At 44.5% G+C, this 17,428-nt stretch overlaps 2 protein-coding genes across 4 annotated transcripts in view; one reads left to right on the forward strand and one right to left on the reverse strand.

Annotated features, from left to right (window-relative positions):
* Window positions 1–1,059: 1,059 nt before the first annotated feature.
* RHCE (Rh blood group CcEe antigens) lies at window positions 1,060–11,473 on the forward strand. 2 transcript variants are annotated; one of them, XM_069875258.1, is made up of 10 exons: window positions 1,060–1,392; window positions 2,577–2,760; window positions 2,985–3,135; window positions 3,807–3,948; window positions 6,220–6,380; window positions 6,672–6,809; window positions 7,012–7,142; window positions 8,647–8,726; window positions 9,855–9,928; window positions 10,492–11,473. In XM_069875258.1, the coding sequence occupies exons 1-10, from the start codon at window positions 1,260–1,262 to the stop codon at window positions 10,516–10,518; spliced, it is 1,221 nt and encodes a 406-aa protein (XP_069731359.1). In that variant the 5' UTR covers window positions 1,060–1,259; the 3' UTR covers window positions 10,519–11,473. The 2 variants fall into 2 exon arrangements, with proteins under 2 accessions (XP_069731359.1, XP_069731360.1); XM_069875259.1 differs by lacking the exon at window positions 1,060–1,392 and adding an exon at window positions 2,266–2,288.
* Window positions 11,474–11,525: 52 nt separating this feature from the next.
* Window positions 11,526–17,428, reverse strand: part of TMEM50A (transmembrane protein 50A) — a 92,895-nt gene continuing 86,992 nt past the window's right edge. The window contains exons 1-7 of one of the 2 annotated variants that reach the window (XM_069875293.1): window positions 17,059–17,121; window positions 16,398–16,509; window positions 15,913–16,025; window positions 15,451–15,518; window positions 14,881–14,973; window positions 13,733–13,793; window positions 11,526–12,864 (exon numbers count right to left, since the gene is read on the reverse strand). In XM_069875293.1, coding sequence (XP_069731394.1) covers window positions 12,819–12,864; window positions 13,733–13,793; window positions 14,881–14,973; window positions 15,451–15,518; window positions 15,913–16,025; window positions 16,398–16,490 — 474 coding nt within the window. In that variant the 5' untranslated portion in view covers window positions 16,491–16,509; window positions 17,059–17,121 and the 3' untranslated portion in view covers window positions 11,526–12,818. Of the gene's footprint in view, window positions 12,865–13,732; window positions 13,794–14,880; window positions 14,974–15,450; window positions 15,519–15,912; window positions 16,026–16,397; window positions 16,510–17,058; window positions 17,122–17,428 lie in introns of those variants that run through there. The other variant, XM_069875294.1, reaches the window with a different exon arrangement.

Consider the following 17,428-nt stretch of genomic DNA (forward strand, 5'->3'; position numbering starts at 1 on the left):
AGCCTGTTCCTTACAAGAAGGCTCAGAACCCTTAGGGCAACGGGAACCTTGTAGCCTCCAACACATTAATAGAAATTGATGCATTTCTGGATGAAGGTTAGGCTTGAATTAAAGAATCAGGAAGGTGTAGGTCATAAAATCATAGAATCACAGAATCATAGAGTGCTTTGGGTCAGAAGAGACCTTTACAGTTCAATCCCCTGCAGGAATGGGAACATCTTTAACTCAATCAGTTTGCTCAAAACCCCTTCCTACCTGACCTTGACTATTTCCAGGCATGAGGCCGCCACTACCTCACTGGGCAAACTGTGCCAGTGTGTCACCACCTTCATTGTAAAAAAATTATCCCTTATATCCAGTCCAAATCTCCTCTCCCTTAGTTTAAAACCATTACTCTTTGTCCTGTCACAACAGGCCTTGCTAAAAAGCTCCTCCCCAGCTTTCCTGTAGCCCCTTCCAGTACTGGAAGCTGCTCTAAAGTCTGCCTGGAGCTTCCTCTTCTCCAAGCTGAACGACTACAGCTATCTTAGCCTGTTTCAGGTCTGTAGTTTGGTTCTCAACTAAAAGCCTGCACCACTCTGAATGGTGCTGTCTGCCTGTGCCTTCTTGGCTTGGGGATTACCAAGGTCTTCCAGATTGTTCACTCCAGCTGTTTCCACAGCCATACTATAAACCACAGGAAATGCTGTGCCTCCTTTTTATGTCCAGAGATCCCTGATTCTGTGGTGTTGGGTTGGATTCATCATTTATGAGAAGGTTTGTCATGGTACATGTAGAGTTGTAGCCTAACTAGCCTGGGAATTACACCGAGAATTTCAGCAGGACTTTCCCTTCTCTGGCCTCTGTACAAAGGGACTTGAGTCTCAGATGGATACTAGCAATATAAACAATAATGGTTTTGCATAAAATTTAACATCCTACTGTTAGTAGTCAATGACCTTCTTTACTTGCCCAATAGCTGGTGTGTAAGTCTCCACAGCCACAGGAGCCCTGAACGGGAGCGTTACAGTCTTGACAGCTCATGTCTGTGTTCATGAGCACTCCTTGAGTTCAAGTCCACGTCCGTTGTGGTAAGCTGGGGCTCCTGACGTGACACAGATAAGGAACTGTTCCTTGCTGGTGCCTCTTGGGCTTTTTATCTCTCTGAAATTTTATTCCTGCCATCCCCCACCCAAGCACCTCCTTTTCTATTGGTGTGAGTTACTGAAACATTTTTATAGAAAAAAATATTAATGCGTTTGTTCTCAAGGTAGTGCACGATGCCTTCTAATTACCGCAACTTCCGACACAGCGTGCCATGGCTGATCCTTCTTCTGGAAACTGTTTTCGTCATCAGCTTTTACTTTGTGCCCTCAGGTGGTAAAACAGTCATACCGACTGTCTCCTACGCAGGTGAGATTGGCCGCCTTGTTGTGGAAGGAAGGGTCAGTGTCTGCTTTGATTTGGCAGTGCAATCAAGATGGGATTCAGCAATTTTGTGTATTTATTAGTGAGAAGTAGAATGTTTTTACTGCCTTTTAAGTACCCTGCCTTGCCATGTATGTTGTGTATTATTTATATTAAAGCAAAGACAGTGAAGAAAGACATAAGTGATACTGAATTGCATTGCTGGTCTGTTTTCTGCTGCTCGTTTGCGGTAATCTTGGTTCCTACGACCGTAACAAACTTTAGAGGCAGGCACCGCTTGGGGTTAAGTGCCTGCCTCGTGAGGTCTTGGTGTGTGCTGGTGCTGGTGTGCTAAAAAGGAAAAATTCAGGATTGCAGTATTTTCCATTTGACTGCTTGATGTAAATAAGTTAATACAGTGGAATGAAGGGTTTAAATATATTCCAGAGGTGTATGTTGTGCATTGATCAAAAGGCTGTATGAGCAGATTATGCTACAGCCAGAGTGTGTAACATGTTTACAGTCGGGCAAATCGGAGCTGATTAATCCTCATGACATTCTTGTGTCACCCTCCCTGTTTCATAGCTCCAATTTAGAAGCAGTTTGATATTTTGCTGTGTATGGAGGCCAGCGCAATTGTATGAGAATGGACGTGGGGGACGTGTCGCCTACCAGTCCAAGAGCTTGAATCTTGGACAGCCTCTGCCTATTAGGCAATGGTGCCAGTAACCTCCTTTTCCTTCTACCCAGATGAGGACATCATACGGTTTTCTCTTTGTAACTCGTTTCTCTCCTAATGCCTCAAGGATGAAGCAGCACTAATTCATAGTGACTCTTCCCAAAAAGACCAACTTGAGCTCTTTAAATTCCTCTCAGGAAGAATTAATGTCCAAATGGCATTGGTAAATGTGCATCATTTCTGTCTGCTTTTTGACCCCTCACCCCTCATCCTGTGGTTGCCATTCTGATCGCTTTGGAAAATTAAATTTGGGGTCAAGGGTGTTGTTTTTCTGATTACATACAGATTAGGAAAAAAGCTCTGGAATTCTTCACGGGTACTAAATACTAATGGCACCTGAATTTTTATCTAAAGGCTTCTTGGTTAATTGTGATTTTGTAAATCTGTTTTTTAACCAGATATCTAGCCTGCATCAGTAGACTCCACTGTCTTGTTTTTTTCTGTCATGCAGATTTTCAAGATGTCAACCATATGATGATTTTTGGATTTGGCTTTTTCCTGACATTTCTGAGAAGATATGGGTTTAGCAGCACTGGGTTCAACCTCCTGATCATTGCTTTTGGTGTCCAGTGCTCCATACTGACAGAAAGTTTATTACATTTATGGGATCAAAGAGAAGACGAAGCTGTAAAAAGGTATTAGGCTGTGTTAGTACTGGAATAACCTAGAACTGCTGCTTGCTCTTTGTGGAGGATAGTGCCTTGTTATATGGACCTGTTTGTGAATTAGCACAGTTGTATTTGCAGACATTTTAGAAGGCTTTGGGATTTTAAGTGTGTTTTACTTTCTGTCATTCTTTCTCTCTTTCTTGGCCCTGGTGGGGTCGTGATACAGTATTCTTTTCTTTCTTTTATTGCAGAATCACCAAGGCTGCTATGAGTATGACTGCCGTCGTCATCTCTACTGCAGCTGTTCTTGGGAAGGCTAATCCTGTGCAATTAATTCTGATGACAATTGTGGAGATTATATTTTTCCACATGAGCAAAGGGATCAACAACGCATTCCTGATGGTACAGCAGTGTGATTTCCAGGCATATGCGGGAAAATTACTCTGGGACTGTGGAATGTTGCCTTTTAGTGGTTTCTTAGTGCTCTGCTGACAGGAACATCAGTGTGGTTCATCTCCCCTCAGTTAGATATGGCTGTATTTTTATTAAGAGATGAAGTCTAACTTTGGGATTGTACTTAAGGACGTTGAACTGCACACTCTGCACACTCTATATTTGTATAACTGGCTATGTCTTTGTTCTTGGCCTTAACGGGTGAGCTGGTCTGACAGATTGGGATGAGGTACGTTTGGCCTTGCCCATTGACAGAGAAATGAAAGCCTCGACTTAGGCTAAGGCTCTAATTATCTTTAAACTCTACCCTCTTCCTCTGTCAGTTCAGTCTGGAAGATCTCCAGTGTGAAGGGTCCTCCAGCCCAGTCTGCCTGGCACACTGAGACCTTCAGTTAATGTACAATGTAAACACAACCCAAACTCTCTGTAGGAACTGAGCATTTATGAGATACATTAAACTCAGATAAGTTAATCTTGTATTAATAACTCATGCATAAGCTGAAAAGCTATGACAATAAATTGCTTATAGGGAGGTTACATGAGCAACTACATCAGGAACTGCACCAAAGGCTTCCTGTGGGATGACACAAACCACAGCTTTGGTTATTCTACTGATACAGGTTCAGGATGGTGTTGGCATGATGCACGTTCTCCTCTTCGGAGCCTACTTTGGGCTGGCAGTCTCCTCACGCTTCTCTGAGCCATCACCAAGATCTGAGAAGAAAGCAAGTACCCCAAAGTCGGATTTATTTGCAATGTTGGGTAAGGCTTTTGCTTTAATGTCTCGGTTGGAAGAAGAGGTTGCAGTGAGAACATAAAGAATGTTTCTAGGGGCTGGCCAGGGCACATTGGAGCTTTTGTATCCAAAGTGCAGGTCTGAATGCAGCCAAGCACAGAAAACTTCTGTGGTTCGTGGTTTCTGACGATGAGTAGCTGAGTCTCAGCATGTTTCCTTCCATGCTACAAGCCACTCCTGCAGCAGCTGTGGCTTAGTTTGCATTTGTCAGTCTCAGCATAAAGGCTGTGCCAGGTTAACCATTCCCTTTCCCAGCTGAGTTCCTTTTGGGCTTGTATAGGCACATTGGTAAGGAGTCTATGCACCAAAACTGAGGTCACTACTTGTATTTCTGTACTGCTTGCAGTCTCGTCTTTCGCAAGGTGCTGTACAGAGATATAAAAAGGCGGTCCCTGCCAAGTCATGTAAATGAAAAGATAGGGTGGGGAATGTGATACGGACAAGCACACAAGAAACGATCTGAGTGATGACAGGCTAAATGTGTGCGAGTTCCTTTAATTTTCTTAAAGAAACACTTTGGTTTTGTTATTATCCTGACTTCTGCTATGTAACTGCCACCAGACGAACAAAAGTCTTTTGGCAAAGGCCCACAATCCAATTCTCGGACAGGCATCACCCTGTTTAGGGGAAGAGAAACTTAAGTGCTGCTCTTTTGAGTCCCTGGAGCTTTTGCTTCACTGGAGAATTTGAGGAGATCAGTATTTTCGTCTAACTCACCACTACACTGTTTAGCCTTCATGATCATTTTAGTGCAGCTTACTACAACCAAGTGCTTGCTCTTTGGAGTAGTTATATTGCCTTGTCTTGAAAACTTCCTGAGGTAACCTGGGCAGAAAGGAGCAACTGAGCAGGCAAGTTCCTCATCATTTGTTTTTGTATCCTGCTTCTGAGGGCTATGTGAAGGGTGCTGAGGTCTTCCCCCATATTTGGACTTATACTGTGACTTCTGTTTCCATAGCTGAGCAGATCCTTATCAGAATGCTTCAGTGGCCCTGGTACAATCTTTTTTCCTTCTTTTTTCATGACTGACTAATTCCCTAATCAATGGAACTAAGATTGTCATAGTACAGATCATTCTACCAGTCCTCATTGCTACCTTAGGTTTTCAGTTGCCAAAATGGCCTTTTCTGTCTGAGAGGGTTATGGGGTTTGATTTCCATGTGAATCCATGGAAAAGATGTGTCTGTAGGAAAAGATGTGTCCTGCGAAGCAATGAACTTGTTTTATAGAGGCTGAGATTCCTAAATGCTGACGACTAGGGCCCAGGTCATATAAGCAGAACCTGTTTTCGTTCCTTTTGTTAGCAAAGCATATGTGGTCATGAAGCTGTGATACTGCAGTGATCTTACAGGAGGCAAGTGAATTGTTCTTTTGAACCCCTATATACAAGGGAGTAGCTGTTTGGCAGGTAAATCCCTTACAAATAACAGGAAAGTTAAGCTGTGTATAGCTGCGTTGGTGAAGCGTGATCCCCTCAGCCCAAGCTTTTGTCCGTAGCCCTTGTCTGGAGTAATCCTATTAGAGGGAGAGAGGATTCTGTTCTTATGATCCATCCTGGTTTTCCCTTCAAACTCTGCCAGGAGGCAACACAACCAGTACCAGTTGTACTGGCAGCCAAGGTAAAAGACATTCCAAAGTGCACTTTGGGTTTATTTGTAGTCATTTGTACCATGTGAGCTGTTTTCTAATCCTCCTCGGCTTGCTTTCATTCTCTCTTCCAGCTGGTTTTGAACTGTTATTCCACAGTTCCATGAAAAAGAGCACAAATGTTGGTCCAGAACATTGGAGCACGTCCCTGATGCTTGTGCAGAACAGGCAGGACGCTGGTTGTTTGGAAATCAACAGGGGAACTGTTCCTTCTTGCACCTGAACCTGCGTTTAAGGGGATGATAGATAGATAGATAGATAGATAGATAGATAGATAGATAGATAGACAGACAGACAGACAGACAGACAGACAGAACAAAGTTGATGTTAAAGGTGTTCTTGAGAAGAGGATCCCAGCTCAGCACAGGACAGCCTGATGCCGGCAGAGCTGTGCTTTGGCTGTTTCTGGGAAGGTGGTGGTACAGCAGGAAGCTCTCAGGGCTGTCTGCATGGTGAAGCGTTATCCTTTGTTTATAAAACGGGAATTACAGTGGATGCAAAATGTGCAGCGGAGCCCTCCAGAGGCAGCAGGTGATGGAGTCGCTGTGTTATAGCGCAGGTAATGACAGTTGCTTGTCTTTGTCTCCAAGGTACTCTCTTTCTCTGGGTGTTTTGGCCAAGCTTCAATTCTGTACTATTTATAGAAGACAGGAAGAAAGCAATCTACAACACCTACTTTGCCCTTGCAACGAGTGCTGTTACTGCCTTTGCGTTGTCTGTTCTGACCACTAAGGATGGAAAATTGAGAATGGTAAGACACAGGGGAAAATCACTGTGTGGAAAAGGTATTTTTGTGTCACTCTCAGTAGCACACTGAAAGGATAAGAGCTACTAAATAAAAACAAGTCCCGGTTTTCAGCATGACAGTGATCATCAGCCTCCCAAGGAGAACTGAAGCTGTGACTTAGAAATCTTGTTCTCAGATTGTGATTTATAGTATATAGAGGCCTGAATACACCCTAAAGAAGAGCGGTCTCTGATATTGGGCTGCTATAAGCAATGACTGAATTCTCATGCCCTGTTTTTTTGCTTTATTTTGCAGGCTCATATCCACAGTGCAGTGCTAGCTGGTGGGGTCACTGTCAGCTATGTTGCAGACAGTATCGACTACCCTTGGATTGCGATGATCTTGGGTCTGCTTGCCAGTGCGATTGCCATACTAGGATCTTATTCTTTAGAGGTAGTACTCAAAACCTGAAGCTGTTCTTGTATAAGCTGTATAAACTTATAGTGAAACTTAAAGAGATTAAAGGTAGGAAACCTTAAGTCTTTTGAGCACAGGATTGCAACTCAGAAAACTAAAATTCATTTCCGAGGTCTGCAAGAGACAATATGCCATTATCAACTTGTGTTTTGATGTTTAAAGCTTTTCTTCTTCCCAGAGATGCTGGAATCCTGTTCTCAAGATTCATGATTCTGCTGGAGTTCATTTCACTTTTGGCTTGCCTGGTGTTCTGGGAGCTCTTGCCCAGGTCGTTATCTTCATAATAAAAAGATGGAATCGTGGACCACGGTACGTAAATTCTTGCTATTAAGTAATAAGCTTAGCTAATTGTTATTGTAATGTGCCTTGAGAAGAGTTCTCATATGTACAGAAAGCCTGAACATCCTCACAGATAAACCATTTTATGCCAGATATCCTAAGATAATTGCTGAAGTCCAAGAAAGACACCAGAAAAGACTGAGTTGCGCAGACTTTGGATCAAAATTTTAACATTAGTGTTTGGTGCTGTTTTGTTTCCCTTTTTATTTGATGTTAAATACAGCAAGTAGAGGTGAAGAAGTCCTTCCAAGACTTGTTTTGGCTTTCATGTTTTTTTGGGGGGAATTCTGTGTGCTAAAACAGGGGGGCAGAAATCAGGATTTCTCTTCAAATGAGGCTTTGACTCTGAGGCAGGGCAAGAACGCCAGCTTGGTTTGAACCCATGCTGGATGCTGAACTGGAAAATACACTTGGGGAGAAAGCCTGTGGAAGCTGAAGGGCTCAGCTGAGGATGTTCTCCATAAGTTGTTTTGATCTGGCACTGGCATCTCAGTTTTGCAAGTCAAGCTCACATTGTGTCAAACAAGAAGTTTGCTGGTTTTCTTAACTTGTGCAGGAGTGAATCACAGTGCAGAGTGATGCCCTTATGCTTCTTGTCACATTCTTACAGAAACAAAGAAATTTAATGAAGTTTTAGTACTACAATGATGGTTTCTAAGGCCAAAATATGTCCTCCTAAGTCTACATTAGGCTTCTGATAGTACCTCTTAAAACATCTAACTGCAGCTGCAGAGAAATTTGAGTCTAACAGTTTTAATGAGAGGCTTTGAGGTAAAATTGACAGCCAGCTGAATATTAGTGAGCAATGTCAGCATCTTGGCCTGTACCAGGAACAGTGTGGCCAGCAGGATCAGGGAGGGGATTGTGCCCTTTAGCATCGGTGAGGCTGCACCTCGAATTCTGGGTTCAGTTTTGGGCCCTTCACTACAAGAAAGACATTGAGGTGCTGGAGGGTATCCGGAAAAGAGCAATAAAGCTGGTGAGGGGGCTGGAGAACAAGCCTTATCAGAGGTGGCTGAGGGACCTGGGGTTTAGCCTGGAGAAGAGGAGGCTGAGGGCAGACCGCATCACTTTCTACAACTGCCTGAAAGGAGGTTACAGCGAGGTGGGTGCTGGTCTCTTCTCCCAAGTAACAAGCAATAGAACGAGAGGAAATGACCTCAAGTTGCACCAGGGGAGGTTTAGATTAGACATGGGGAAAAATTTCACTGAAAGAGTTCTCAGGCACTGGCAGAGGCTGCCCAGGGAGGTGGTCGAGTCTCCATCCCTGGAGGGATTTAAAAGACAGGCAGGCAAGATGCTCAGGGGTGGTTCAATAATGGACAGGTATGGTTGGATTCAATGATGTTAAGGGTCTTTTCCAACCAAGTGATTCTACGGTTCTATGAAAATGCAGTGTAGATACAGATTCATTCACAGTCTTAATGCTAAATTCATCATCTTTCAAAAGTGAAACACTCATTTTGTTTTTCAGCCTGGGTTATTATGTCATGTTTCACATTGGTGCCTTCTGTGTGACCATCAGCATTGCCTTGATAACAGGTTTTATTACAGGTCAGTATTGAAATAGTTTCAAATTCAGTTTCAAAAATTCAGTTTCATGAATAGCTTTGTCGTTGCCTTGAGGCAGGGGGTACATGCTCTTACTGTAGCTGGGATCATGTGAGTGCAGCCTCTGCAGCCAGAGGCCATGGAACTGGCACTCAGACGTGAGTTCCTACGGGTAAATTACTTGTAGAAGCAGCCACGGGAAACATGAGCACCAGGAACTCTTTAAAACCAGTCGTTTGAAGAAGAGACGTGTTCAACATAAATAACCTGCTGGCACCATTCTTTCAGTGGTGAGGTTTATTTAACAGATGCTTAACAGCTGCCTTGACGTTTCAGACAGGAGATGTGTGAGGATGAAAATACTTTCACGTTTGGGTGTTGTCTTAATGACAGAAAAATGCTATCTAGAGCTTGTCGCTTTTCAGGCCAGTCGATATAAATCTGCCTGGTTTCGCTAACGTCAGTAGCTCGCTTGCATCAGCCTTTGATCACTCGTGGTTTGGGATCGTCGGGGCTCATGTGTTTCCCATGTGATGCTCTGTTCTGTGGCAGCCCCTGGTTTGCTGTAGCTGTTAGTTCTGTCTTGAACAAGAGAGATGGAAGATAAAAATAGCTGTGAAATACATTCTAAAATGAATTTTTTGTGCTTTACTTGATCTGAAACTTTTCATTACTCAAAGTGTAATTAAGAAGTTGAGCTAACAAGCAGATTTTTAAGAAACATTCAGCTAAAATACTCAAACATTCAGCATTTAACTAAATGTTTAAAAATCTAGATGTTTCCATCTGAAATCCCAAGCTGCCAGTACTGATAAGCCTGATTGCTTTAACTATGCAGGCATTTTCCATGCAAGACATTAATGATTTTTGATGTATCTTTAGACTCTGGCAGGCTGTTTAATGGGGTTTTACCTAGAGTAATTAATTTTTAATAAAACAACCCTTAATCCTGGCAAGCTTCTCTCATTGTATTTAAGGTCGGCTGGAGCCAAGGTGCTCTGCTGGAGCGTTTAGTTCTGAATTTGTATTTTCACCTGTGTTACGCTTGGATGTGTGTTACAAAAACCTCCAGTGAGGCACAGTCTTTCCTTTTCTCTGATGTATTTATATTGGATGTATCTGTTTTCATAGGTTTAATCTTAAACCTCAAGCTGTTTAAGACCAGCCCTGCATCAAAGTACTTTGATGACCTGTTTTATTGGGAGGTAAGTTTCCATGTAAAATTAACTGTGTGTACAGCACCTTGTCGGCCTTGCTGACTAACTCTAGGTATTTGAATTAATAAAGGAGGGGGAATAATTCCATTTCACTGTACATTTTTGATGAATGAACATGGATGAATTGTTCCCACAGTCGATTCAGAGCCTGAACATTATAAATGCCTGTAGCCTTCAGCTGGGGTTGTTGGAGCTGTTTGAGCTGACTCTGAAATGAGCTTGTGTGTTGTAACGTGTCCTCTTAGGTGCTCAGACATCCTCTGGGACTGACAGCCACAGCCTCTGGGCTTCATATACAGTCCCTCAGGAGACCTGGACAGCATCTAGGAGGGGTTTCTAGAAGCCAGTGAATGAAATGGAAGGTGAAAACAGATGGAGCCTCCTGGCCTTCCCAGGGGCAGAGTGGCTTTTCAGTCTGGTGCACAAACACAAGACCTGGACGCCTTTAGAAAGAGATAAAAATAAGCTTCTAGTAAGGTTTTCGATTGCCCTTTTTTGTATGATGATTTGATGCATAAATTGTTCTGACATGAGAACGTTTGCCTTCGCAGTTTCCCCATTTGGCTGTTGGATTTTGAAGGGAGGAACCCAGATGACGGATTTGACCAAGATAAGACTTTCCTATTTGTCTCTAGAGAAAAGGAACAGCTGTGATGGGTTGAGAGAGCGCTTACATATCAATTCTCAGGCTCAAAAAAACCATCCCAGTGGACACACAAAAAATTGGGTGATGAACAGTTCTAGATGTTCTTGAAAGACACAGAGTGTAAATTCATAGATGCAAACTTACAAAGCGTTTTGCTTTCCTGCTGTGTTGGTCTTCGCATAAATATTTTTTGTAGGCTATGTACAAAAACGTTGGCTGCATTCATTGCTATAATAATTAAAGTGCTTGGAAACCTTAAGCTCCCAAGCTTAGATTTTTAACTGCCAAGTTTAAAAGAAAAAATATGTACTTTATAGTGTAATTTTTCAAGAAGTATGTGCTCATTTTTATCTAGTGAAGCGTTAAAGTACTTGTTTTTAAGCTAAATTAATTCTGTTGAAGGCCTTGTTAAGCAAGGATTTGATGAGTGAGCTGGATCAGGGCCAGAACTCTGCATCTTACCAGACTGAACTCTGAGTTACTTGACTGCTTAAAGAACAATCTATAACTCCTGGGCGCGGGCTGGCTAGTTGGAAGTTCAAAAAGCAAGACATTCAATTGTTCCGCTTGCAGATGGTGCCCCTAAAGCCAGAGGTATTACTTGTATTTATCTGGCAACAAATCTCATGCAGCCTGGCTGCCCCGTGAGTCTGCATCGCTCAGGCTCAGCTGCTCAAAAGGCTCCAGCTGCCCCAACGGTGCAGATGACTGGAAAGACTGAGGAATAGTCCCTGGCACTGCCTGGTGCTGAGGCTTAGACCCAATTTCTGGAGTCTTATGTTGAGCTGCCTTACTCTGAGGCTTTGCTGCATGAGCCACAGCAGAAGATTCCATGCAAGTGAACCCTTGATTTCAAGTGGATTGTGATCCTCCCTGTTTCTTCTTTGTTTCAAAATAGTTAAGGTAGAAAACAACTTTCAAAAATGCTTACGTAATAAAAAAGGTCAAAATGCAGTTCTTTTTATTTATTCAGCACACTTGCTAAAAAATGAAGTAATAAGGGAAAATGCAACACTGAAGACAAGGTGTGAGTTTTTTGACACGTGCTACAGCAACACACGCTGACTTCAATTCATTCATTGGGGATTAAGCAAAGCAGATCACTACAGTTAAAGCAGCGTGAGGCAGGTCCCAAGCAATGCCAGATGACTTGTGGAGGAAGGGCCAGTTTTTATTTCCAGGTCACAAACCAACTGGTCATCTGCTGAGTTTTTCAGCTGCCCGCAGCTTCCGCTAGTGCCACAGCCTGGCTGCACCCCGAGATTCGTATCACCTCACAGTAAACACACTGATGTCTGGGTTAGCATCATCCAGGCTCAACTCAGGTTCTTAACTTTCCAGCAACCAACAAACACAACTTCTGCAACACAGACAGTTGCCTTCTAGGAGGAGTGCTTTAAGGAATAGTATTTTATCCCCCTCTTTTCCCCACATTTATTTTTATCCTTGATTTTTTGAGCGACTACCCTAGTGAGTGTACTGAAGGGGCAGAGACAGGATCCAAATCCTCCCCAGCAGTGGCTGCTCCCAGTGGGAGCAGGGCTCTGCCGAAGAGAGAACTCTTCCTTTCTCTTACAGTGGTTAGAAAACAGTTGGCAGCAAGCCTTGGGGATGAGCAACTTCCTCCTAGAGCCACGACACAACCAATACTTGTGCCTCTACAATGTCATCCCCAGCAAGAGGAAGCTGCTACTCACCAGATTTCCTTGTTTTTGTCATAGGATAAACTAAATATCCATGGAGGGGGGAGAATCCCAAAGCAGCACTGTTCTATATTATGCAAGAAAAGCCACACACCAGTAAGTTATAAAATTGAAAAAAATGGTTACATTGTTCAGATATAGGAAATATTTAATAAATATATGTTAAAAAGTTGGTTTAAAGCATTTTTAGTAAGCCTTGGCTTGTAAATAACATCATAGAAACAGCAGGGTGAATATATCCATTTTCTACTATGCCATTTACTTGTAGCAAACATCATTACCATAAAAGTGACTTCGTGGTTACTGGTAGCAAGTTTACATTTGTCAAAACCATGACAACATTTAAACGGACGTACAAGAGTAAAAAAATGAAACCCAACAGGACCAGAGTTGTTAGTGCCATGATTTGACTTTTCCTCGGTTCATCTTTAGACACAATTGAAGGTCACTGTTTACAAAATGGTTTTACAAAACTTTGAGGGTGTGCAGTTAAAAAACGAGCATGGCCAATGCACTTCCACAGGCGTGTTCATTGCCACAAATCTTCTGTGCGACCAAATTTGAAGACCAGTCCTCTGTTTAAAACAGAACAAAGGGACATGAGTACCTAATGGAGCAGATCAGACACAAAATATTTTAAATACATGATTCCAGGAAGCAAGCTGAAGTCTTTGTGAATCATAGAATAGTTTAGGTTGGAAGCGACCTTAAAGATCATGCAGTTCCAAACCCCTGCCATGGGCAGGGACACCTCCCACTGGATCAGGGGCTCCAAGCTCCATCCAACCTGGCCTTGAACCCCTCCAGGGATGGGGCAGCCACAGCTTCCCTGGGCAACCTGTTCCAGTGTCTCACCACTCTCATAGTGAGGAAATTCTTCCTAATGTCTAGTCTCAATCTGCCCCTCTCCAGTTTATAGCCATTCCCCCTTGTCCCATCACTACAAGCCTTCGTAAACAGCTCCCCGTCCTCCATGAGCCTCTGGGAGGGTCTGTTCCATGATCTTCCCAGGCACAGAGGTGAGGCTGACAGATTGGTTGTTCCCAGGATTGTCTTTTTGACCCTTTCTAAAAATGGGCACAATTTACCCTTCTTCCAGTCACCAGGGACTTCTCCTGATTGCTGTAACTTTTCAAATATCATGGAGAGTGGCTTGACAACCACATTGGCCAATTCTCTCAGGACTCTGGGATGCATCTCATCAGGTCCCATAAAGTTATTTACGTTCAGGTTCCTCAGGTGGTCACAAACCCGATCCTCCTCTGCAATTCCTGGTCCTGCAATGAACCCCATGCAGACAGATCCCAGAGATCATCTGCCTGTAGCAGCATTCATTCACCCATGTTTAGTTAGAAAACAGGGCGTAAGGAAAAACAGTACAGCAAGCTTCAGGTTTTATCATTAAAACCAAATCAGATGCAAAGTGAACAAAGAAGGTCTTACCCAAAAAAGATGAATGCATTCTGGAAAAATACAGCTATTCCTGGGTACACAACTGGTTTTTCTAACAAAAGAAAAACATCTCCATCAATTTTTTTAAAAGCCATTTTCAACAATATCCCATCCCCGACACTTCAGAAAGACTAAATTGCATGATTTTAGCAAAGATAACCAGTTTCATTGAAATGCAAACAGCTGGAGTCTGTGTGCTGGGAAATGGTGGTAAGGAGCCGAGTTTCACAGCAAGATCCCTTACAGAGTAGGATTCTCTCTAATAAGACTCTCCCATCCAGTCTCCATGGCTCAGCAGTGTGTGACACACCACACAAGCGTGGCAATTGTTTTCCTGCCCCTCAAAGTCATTCGGCTTTCCAAGTAAAAGCAGCCTTTCCTGTTCTCTAGCCCAAATATGCATCTCAAAGGCTGTAATTACCACATGGGATACACATCCTGTTTGGAATGTGTGTATGGAAGTATATATACACAGATATACTCGTATAGAATATACAAGCACATTAGCAGCACTGTGATGTGACTAACGCAGCCAGGTCTCCCTAAAAATCCCCTAAGAACTGAGTGAGGTGAAAGCTGATGAGGAGGTAAATTAAGCAGATCCACCAGCACACCCTGGCCGGTGTGGAATTCACTCCAGCTCTGGGTACAAGCAGCAGCTGTACATTAACTTCAGTGACTGTACTGCCTTTTGAAAACACCACACTGCAGTTTCCCTGTCTTTCTCCAGACTGGTCTTCACAAAGAATTACAGTTGGTACACGTTCAGGTATGAATTTAAATAGGCAATTTGAACTAATTTCTTTCCTTTTACCAATTTAGCACATAGGCTTTGGGAACAATTTGCACAGAATCAGTCATTTTTATCCTGAGAGAAATGTTCACCCCTGGAATTGATCCCACATAGCTGCAGCAGCTTAATTATATCAGCACCGTTCCCAGGTGCCCAGGACCCGAGTTTAATGAGGCAACTTGCAAGCTCTGTGACTTGTAAGTAGATAAAATTCACCCCAACAACAGTGGATAGTGCGGAACAGCAGTGTGGAGGAAACCGAAATGTTAAACCTGGGACTGCTGGGAAGCTATCTAAAGATCAGCTCTAAAACCCAACAGCCACTTAAAATACTTTAAACTCTTACCTTTAACAACATAGCCTCCAAATAGGATCCACATGGAAGCAATCAGAGATCCAAAAGCCATCATAAAACCAATGAACAGCCAAATCCGAGCACCTTGAAAAAAGATGAAGGGATGGTTTGTGCCTGTGTCCAAGGACAGACGCTTGCGGCTTTCTCCACAGTTCTGTCTCAAAGCATCTTCACCAGGCACACTGGAACAGCTCTTACAACTCTGCCTGTGGGAAAGCTGGGGAGGGGCTCTTGATCAGGGAGGGCAGGGACAGGATGAGGGGGAATGGTTTTAAGCTGAAAGAGGGGAGGTGAGATCTTAGGATGAAATATTTTGCTGTGAGGATGGGGAGGCCCTGGCCCAGGTTGCCCAGAGCAGGGGTGGCTGCCCCATCCCTGGAGGGGTTCAAGGCCAGGTTGGATGGGGCTTGGAGCCCCTGATCCAGTGGGAGGTGTCCCTGCCCATGGCAGGGGGTGGGACTGGATGGGCTTTGAGGTCCCTTCCAACCCAAACTATTCTATGATTCCAAGACTTAACAGCTTCACGGATCTGTGACTACACAACAGCCTAGGCTACTGTACCTGTTTGTCCCAGGCAGCCTTCACTGTAACTGTCACCCCGCACTTGTCCATTAGACACCGCGTTGATCCTGTACCAGCAAGACAGGATGAAATGGGGTAAACATAGGGAAAGCGAGAAGCAGATGTTTACAAAACAACAGGAGAAACTTCTCAGAAACCTATGTAAAAAGGATGACGTATTTATAGCATTTTTTGGTATATTTTTATAAAAAGGGAACAAGACTAAAAATTAAAAAGCATCTCTCTAAAGACTAATAACGCTTAGACCTCTATAATACACTTAATTCTTAAAAGAATGGTTTCCTGCCCTAAGTATCAAGAAATACAAGACAGATACTAGAAATGCTGCGACAGCAACTTAATTTGTTGTTCTTATTTACTCTTCCATTTAAAGACAATGTGATTTTTGTTAACTGCACGAGTTCTAGGAGTGTGTAGCTCTGACCAAGAAACTGCACTTACATTAGGAACGCAACAGTGGCTATAACCCCACAGGCATGGTACGAGTGGTTGAACTCTTCCGCTTGAGGGTATTTGACAGCTGCATCGATGATTATCCACCAACCTGTAAAGAACTTACAAAAGAAAAAAAAAAAAGCACATTAGCTTAAAATATAGAAAATAGCTTTTTAATAGTAGATATGATTGGTCTAGAAAAGAATAACATTAAGAGCATTCTTACAGTCTCGTAGCCAGTGAAGCGGTAGCAGAACTGGTTTTGCTATTGAGTTTGGATCTGAGGGTAAACCCAAAGCCAGAGATTTACCCACTCTGATAGTTATTGCACAGGCAGAAGCTGTGGAACAACGGTGCAAGCGCCCAGAACAGATTTGTCCTTAGCTCTGCTGCTACAAACAAGGACAATTCAACCCTATTCTTCCTTTTACTTCCAACGGGCTTGACAACTTTTAGCTCACTGACAGCAGGGTCTGAGAAGCTGCACCTACCAACACTCCTGCAGCCACAGACGCGATTGTGTTCCGCTTCTCTCCCCAGTCCACGCACTCAGAGCACCTCATGCTCTCAAGAAGCCCTGACATTTCGCACCGCTCTGTAGATCTGGGGAAGGAAAACGAGAATTGCTGTCCGAGAGGAAACGCAGTATGTGCCAGAGCCCGGAGCCACCCCCTGGGGACACCGCTGGAGCAGCCACAGCCCCGCAGCTGAAGCAACAGCTCCAAAAATCACAGAATCACCAGGTTGGAAAGGACCCACTGGATCACCGAGTCCAACCATTCCCATCAATCACTAACCCATGTCCCTCAGCACCTCATCCACCCATCCCTTAAACCCCTCCAGGGAAGGGGACTCAACCCCCTCCCTGGGCAGCCTCTGCCACTGCCCAATGACCCTTTCTGTGAAAAATTTTTTCCTGACGTCCAGCCTGACCCTCCCCTGGTGGAGCTTGAGGCCATTCCCTCTCGTCCTGTCCCCTGTCCCTTGGGAGATGAGGTGACGGCCCCGAAGCTGAAGCAAAGGCCGCACCGGCCGGCGCACCCAGCCCTCAGAACGGGCCCTCCCGACGGGGAAGTGGGGGAACGGCACCTCCCAAGGGTCCCGGGGAGCGCTGAGGCCCAGTCCCGGCGCTCCCGCCGCGGCTCCGCTCACCTCAGCGTGCGGAACGACGGTCTCGGCCGCGGCCCGAGTCACGTGGGAGGCGCGCGCAGGCGCGCTAGGTACGGCCTGGGGCGTGGGAACGGCGCGCCGAGGTGGGGGGGGGGGGGGAGCCGCACATGCGCACTGAGGGCCGTGCGAAGAGATGCGCATGCGCAAGGGGGCGGGTGGTGCAGAACTACGCATGCGCAGTAGGGGCGGCCGGGGCTGTCGAACTACGGCATTTGCGCATGCGTAATGAGCACCGCTTGGGGCGGTATAACTGCGGGGGGGGAGGGAGTCGCGCATGCGCAGTGGGGGCGGGGCGCGCGCGCGCATGCGCAGTGGGAGCGGTTACGTAAGCGGCGGGGTGAAGGTTCTGGAA

The sequence above is a fragment of the Phaenicophaeus curvirostris genome, chromosome 23 (genome assembly GCF_032191515.1).
Source record: "Phaenicophaeus curvirostris isolate KB17595 chromosome 23, BPBGC_Pcur_1.0, whole genome shotgun sequence".
Classification (NCBI taxonomy): Eukaryota; Metazoa; Chordata; class Aves; order Cuculiformes; family Cuculidae; genus Phaenicophaeus; species Phaenicophaeus curvirostris.

Coding starts and splice junctions, on each gene's coding strand:
- RHCE (XM_069875258.1), top strand. CDS start 1,260: ATGCCTTCTAATTACCGCAACTTCCGACACAGCGTGCCATGGCTGATC. Junction 2,761..2,984: donor GAAGACGAAGCTGTAAAAAG/GTATTAGGCTGT, acceptor CTTTTATTGCAG/AATCACCAAGGCTGCTATGA. Junction 7,143..8,646: donor AGATGGAATCGTGGACCACG/GTACGTAAATTC, acceptor TTTGTTTTTCAG/CCTGGGTTATTATGTCATGT.